The sequence below is a fragment of the Arachis ipaensis genome, chromosome B8, assembly GCF_059453495.1.
Source record: "Arachis ipaensis isolate K30076 ecotype BB chromosome B8, ASM5945349v1, whole genome shotgun sequence".
In the NCBI taxonomy this organism is placed as follows: Eukaryota; Viridiplantae; Streptophyta; class Magnoliopsida; order Fabales; family Fabaceae; genus Arachis; species Arachis ipaensis.
In genome coordinates, this window is record NC_142443.1 from 130,067,493 (window position 1) to 130,073,678 (window position 6,186).

Below are 6,186 nucleotides of genomic sequence, written 5' to 3' on the forward strand. Positions count from 1 at the left end.
TAGCCGTTCGTAATGGCTTTGGTTTAGGTGGCCCCCAGGGTGCTGTATTGTGGTTCCGTTTAATGCGTCGTGAAACTCGTTGTCGTGTGATGTGTAAGTAGGAAAAAGAATAATAGAAATAAAATTGGTAGAAATGACAAGTAAAGATTAATCGGTAATTAAGCAAGTCTGTTACCATGGCAGATACAAAGGTAAATGATTAAGCTCGTTAAATCGCCTGGCCGGCATGCTTGATCTAGGGGTAAAACCTTCTCAGGTTGCCTACATTCCAAGTTCTTGGGACCTCCCTTCCATCGAGCTTCTCCAATTTGTAGGCGCCCTTGCCAATCACTTCTTTGACCCTGTAGGGGCCTTCCCAGTTTTCCGCCAATTTGCCTTCTCCCTGGGCCGGTAGGCCGATGTCATTGCGCCGTAGGATGAGGTCGTTCTACTCAAATTCCCTCTTGAGCACCTTGGTGTTGTAGCGCAGGGCCATTCTTTGCTTTAGTGCTGCTTCTGACAGGTGGGCCCTCTCCCTGGTTTCGTCTACTAGGTCCTTCTCTATAGCTTCTTCCACCCCTTGAGAAGTAACCGTGGACTTGGCTCGCTGATCTCTACAGGTATCATTGCGTCTACCCCGTATGTCAGGCGGAAGGGGGTTTCTCCTGTAGCGGACTGCTCGGTTGTACGGTAGGACCAGAGGACAGAGGTGAGCTCATCAGCCCATGCTCCTTTCTTGTTGTCTAGCCGCTTCTTGAGGCCCAATAAGATGACCTTATTTGCGGACTCGACTTGTCCGTTTGTTTGGGGGTGCTCTACTGTGGAGAATTTCTGTTTGATGCCCAGGCTGGTGAGAAATTCTACAAACTTCTTATCGGTGAACTGTGTCCTGTTGTCTGAGATGACGACCTCCGGGACGCCGAACCGGGCTATCACCTGCCTCCACATGAATTTTCTACAATTGGATGAGGAGATAGTGGCCAATGGCTCGGCCTCTATCCACTTGGTGTAATAGTCGACGACGAATATGAGGTATTTGACTTGCCCTGGGCCAACCGAGAAAGGTCCCAAGAGGTCAACTCCCTACTGTGCGAAGGGTCGGGAGGCCGTCATCAGGCTCAGTTCGGTGGCCAGTGCTCTGTGAAAATTAGCGTTCTCTTGGCACTTCACGCATTTTTTCACGAACTCCTTGGAGTCTTTCATCATTGACGGCCAGTAGTATCCAGCTTGGATGAGCTTCCTTGCTAGGGCTTTTCCCCCGATGTGGTGACCACAGCACCCCTTGTGGACTTCTTTGAGCACGTAGTCCGTCTGGTCGGGGTGTAGGCACTTCAGCAGAGGTTGACTAAGTCCTTTTTTGAATAGTTGGCCCTGTATGACTGTGTATTTGGCAGCCTCCCTTCTTAACACTTTGGCTTCCTTCTCGCCTCCAGGGAGTTTGCCGTTTTGCAAGAAAGCGGTGATGGAGTTTATCCAGGAGGGGCTTATCTTGGTTAGGTGGAGGGCAACTGCTGGCTCTTTCGTGATGCCTTGGAAGAGGGAGAGGTTGCCGGTTCCAAGTTTTGTGCTCGCTAACTTGGATAGGAGGTCTGCCCGTGTGTTCCTCTCCCTTGGAACGTGTTGGACCGTGACCTCCTCAAACTATTTGCTCAGTTCTTTAACCCTCTCTAAGTACTTCTGTAATAGCGAATCCCTAGCTTGGTAGCTTCCATTCACTTGCGATGTGACGATCTGCGAGTCGCTGCATACTTCTAGCCTCGTAGCCTCGACTTCCCGAGCTAAAATCAAATCGCCTAGGAGGGCTTCGTACTCCGCTTGGTTGTTCGACACTCGGAACTCGAACTTGACCGATTGTTCGTAAATGACCCCGGTTGGGCTTTCTAAGATGATCCTGGCGCCCCCGGACGTCTGGTTGGAGGCTCCGTCAACATGGAGCTTCCACCGTGTGCCCGTGTCCTCGGTTGGGTCTCTGGTTATTTCCACCAGGAAGTCTGCCATTGCTTGCGCCTTGATTGCATGTCGAGGCTCATACCTTAAATCATATTGGGACAGCTCGATGGCCCAGATCATCATCCTTCCCGCTAGGTCGGGTTTTTGGAGCACTTGATGAATTCCCTGGTCTGTTCTTACGACCACTTGGTGACCTTGGAAGTATTGTCGTAGCCTGCGGGAAGAGGTCAGGAGCGCTAGTGCCAGTTTCTCCAACTTGCTGTACCTAAGTTCTGCTCCTTGCAGCGCTTTACTCACAAAGTAAATTGGTTGTTGGGCTTTCGCTTCTTCCCTCACCAAGACCGCCGCCAGTGCTTCCTCTGTTACAGCCAGGTACAGATAGAGCGGTTCTCCGACCATAGGTTTACTGAGCACAGGCGGTGTTGCAAGTATCTTTCCATTCAAATGCTATTCCCTTTCTCATTAGGTTGAAGAAAGGTAGGGCTTTTGCAGCCGACGCCCCGAGGAAACGGGATAGCGTGGTGAGTCTTCCCGCCAGTCTCTGGACGTCCTTGACGCAGCCCAAACTCTTCATTTGGAGTATTGCTTGGCATTTTCAGTATTGGCTTCCACCCCCTTTGGGTTATCATGAATCCTAGGAACTTCCCGACCTCCATGGCAAAGGCGCACTTGAGGGGGTTGAGCCTCATGCCGTGTCGTCGGAGAGCCGTGAATACACTTTCCAGATCACTCAGAAGGTCTTCGGGTCGGGTGGTCTTGGCAAGGATGTCGTCCACGTAGACTTTCACCGTTTTGCCAATGATGTCACCGAATATCTTGTTCATCAACCTTTGGTATGTGGTCCCTGCGTTCTTCAGGCCGAAGGGCATTACCTTGTAGCAATAAATTCCTCCTGGCGTTATGAATGCCATTTTTTCTTCGTCTGGCCGGTGCATCGGGATCTGATTGTAGCCGGAATAAACGTCCATAAAGCTTAGATACCGGTACCCCGCCGCCGCGTCGACGAGCGTGTCAATGTTGGGTAGGGGGTAGCAATCCTTGGGACATGCTTTGTTGAGATCAGAATAATCCACGCACATCCTCCATTTTCCACTATGCTTTCTTACTAAGACTACGTTCGACAACCAGGTCGAGTAGTCAAGTTCCCGGATGAATCCTGCTTCGAGGAGGCTGGCTGTCTGCTTGGCCACCTCTTCTGCTCTCTCCTGTGACATCTTTCTCCTCCTCTGGGCCACCGGTCTGGCTTCTAGCTTGACGGCCAAATGGTGTGACATGAGTTGGGGGTCTATCCCCGGCATGTCGGCCGGTGTCCAGGCAAATAGGTCACCATTGGCCCTGATCATTTCCATTAAAGGTTCTTTCAGCTCGTGAGGGAGGTTTCTGTTCACGAAGGTGAACTTCTCCTCCGTGTCACCCACTCTAAAATTCTCCAGACTCCCTTCTGGTTCGGGTCTCGGCTTGTCACTGACTCTGGCATCCAAGTCGGCGAGGAACACTCCTGATGCTTCTTTGGATTTCTTTCTCAAGGAGAGACTGGCGTTGTCGCAGGCGACTACCGTTTCCAGGTCTCCCCTTACAGACCCTACTGATCCTTCTTCAGTTATGAACTTCATTATCAGCATCCTTGTGCTGATGACCGCCCCTAGGTCGTTGATGGTCTTCCTCCCCAGGATGATGTTGTAGGCCGTGGAGTCTCGTAGGATCACGAATTCTGCCATTACCGTTCTTCTCCCTTGCCCTTGTCCCACGAAGGTCGGCAGGGAGATTATCCCGTTCGGTTTGATGAAGTGGTCCTCGTGCGCTGCCGGGGAGAAGCCGCGGAGGCTTCCCCTCTGCGCTTGGTCTCGCGGCCTGTTCCTCCTGGGCCAGTACAACGTCCATTCAGGCGATCTTAGTTCCCACAGACGGCGCCAATGTTCGGTAGGTCGGGTACCGGACGGTTCGGGTTGGTATCCTGGTTGAAGAGGGGGAGATCTCGCCTGGTCGTACGTCACCGGGTTAGGGTAGGCGACGTCCCGAGCACTTCGCGTGAGGAGGGGGTGTCACCTGCAAAGACACTCCGACGCTCTAGTCAGTGATATGTGCAGGCGAAAAAGGGTAAGTGGCATGTAACGTATCTTGGGGGAAGGGTAGGACCTTCCCTATATATACCGTGTCAGAGGTAGGCCCTGCAAGGACAGGCCCACCTTCTTCGACGACAGGCCCACCTTCTTCGACGCTCCCTCCGCACAGCTGTAGCAGAGCTGTAAGAAACGCGTGTCCGGATCGGCGTCTGGACGCCTTGCACCCGACCGTTCGGGTCGGGTGGTTAGTGGGTCGGGCTGGCCCATATTCTATTTGGGCCGGGCCGTAACAATTTGGATCAAAGACATTCTAGATATATGTAGAACTTGTGTTTAGCAAGACAATTGGAATAAACTATGTGGGAATAGATGTAACAAATTAGGTAAATGTTAATTTTGTTTTAAGCAGTAGTATTATCTATTATGGTAATGGTAGCACACAAGATGAAGGCACTAACCTTTTGTGAGAATGAATTTTTGAGAGTGAAATGAGATTATAATTGTGTTGGAGAATGTGTTACCGAAAGTGGTCAATGTGTTGATTTTATTATTAACTATGTTTGCTTAGGATTGATATTTTTTAAGCTTTAATCCTACATATGGATTGGTTTCTGTATGCGTATATTTAGTCCTACGTGTGGTTTAGCAAGATTTTTTTTTCATTTTCTAAAGAAAATAATAATAATTATTTTTTATCCAATTTGATTTGTTTTTTTATGTAATTTGTCTGGGTTTAAGACCGAATTCTTAATCTAAATGCACATGGAAAAAAAAAAAAACTTAACTTTGTTTATAATTGTATACATCTAAATTAAGTGTCATGGTTCAAAACTTTAAAGTTTTGTTAAATATAACCACTAATATTTATAAAAATTATGATTTTTTTATGAAAGTTCTAAATCTTTTTTGGATTATATAAATGTAGGAAAGGATAATTTGAATTCAAATAATAATATTTGTTAAATTATATTATTTTTTAATAAGAATTTATTAGTTTAGTATGATTTTCTATTTGAAATTAGAAGTAATAAAAAAATTGTTTTAGTGAATTAATAACCTTATATTTGTTATTATCTAAAAGAATATAGTGTTTAATTATAAAATATTTATAAATATTATTATTCATATTTATGTCCAAAACAAAAATATGTCTTATTAATATTTCAAAACAAAATATAACTAAATTATATTATTACTTAAGTATAATAAGTTAGATGTAACTTTAAAATAAACTCGATTAGAGCACATTTTTTTAATCTTTAAAAAAAGAAATTAATTACTTAATCTGTATATTTTTACATATAAAATTTTGAGTCATAGATTTACTGTATAAACACATGGGCAATTTGGTATTGCAATTTCATAAGTTACTAATAAATATGAATTGAAAATTATTATATCACCTGATGAGTCAAACAATTTTACTGAAACAAAATATTTAAAAGTTAAAATAAATAATAGTTACACAATTGATACTACTTTGTGTACCCATTTATTGCAACCAACAAATATTGTTGCTTGGTCTTTTTCCTTCTTTCTTTTAGAGTTTTTAACAATGATAGACAAAAGTTATGACATAGTTTAGTAGTTGGTAGATATCGTAAATTTTTTATTGATATTGTGAATTTAAAAGAATATTTCATTTTATTATAATTAATTTTATTAGTATATTTATATTATGTGTATAAGTAATAATAATTTCACATTCGAGTACCACTTGTTTTTTTCATTTTTTCTAAGGCATCAAAAGCCCAACAATTGGAGTTTAAATTAACCATCCTAATTTTATTTTCTCCCGTTCATAATTGCGACTAGCTTTGTACCTGCATTGAAAATAAAATAAAATAAAATATATTCTTTTAGCACTCCACTCATGCTAATAATAGAATTTCATCACAAATATGTATAGAGTGACACAATTTCGACCTCTCCCAAAGTGGATTAAAATTTACAAGATTAGTGGATTAATATTCACTTCATTTTTTATTTATATATCAATATGTGGATAGTATATCAATTACTATGCATAGCAAATTAATATTTTGATCTTTTATGGTAATTAGATGTATAAAATTCAGATTTTAGTGAAAAAATATATATTCTATTATGTTATTTAAGAAAAAATTAAATATATATATATAACAAACAAATATTTTCATAATAGATACACACGAAAATAAAATACCAAACAAAA

The 6,186-nt window shown here is 43.1% G+C and overlaps 1 protein-coding gene across 1 annotated transcript; it reads right to left on the reverse strand.

The window, feature by feature from the left end:
* Positions 1–1,062: 1,062 nt before the first annotated feature.
* On the reverse strand, positions 1,063–2,328 carry LOC148549849 (uncharacterized). Its single transcript, XM_088495808.1, has 2 exons — positions 1,696–2,328; positions 1,063–1,620 (listed from the first exon to the last, which is right to left on the reverse strand). Exons 1-2 carry the CDS (start codon positions 2,326–2,328, stop codon positions 1,063–1,065), a joined length of 1,191 nt encoding a protein of 396 aa, XP_088351934.1.
* Between the last annotated feature and the right edge of the window lie 3,858 nt (positions 2,329–6,186).

What these genes read in the sequence shown, in the direction of transcription:
- LOC148549849 (XM_088495808.1), bottom strand. Translation starts at nt 2,328, where the DNA reads ATGGTCGGAGAACCGCTCTATCTGTACCTGGCTGTAACAGAGGAAGCA. An exon ending in CGCAGATCGTCACATCGCAA is followed by an intron (nt 1,621 to 1,695) that starts GTGAATGGAAGC and finishes CTGAGCAAATAG; the next exon opens with TTTGAGGAGGTCACGGTCCA.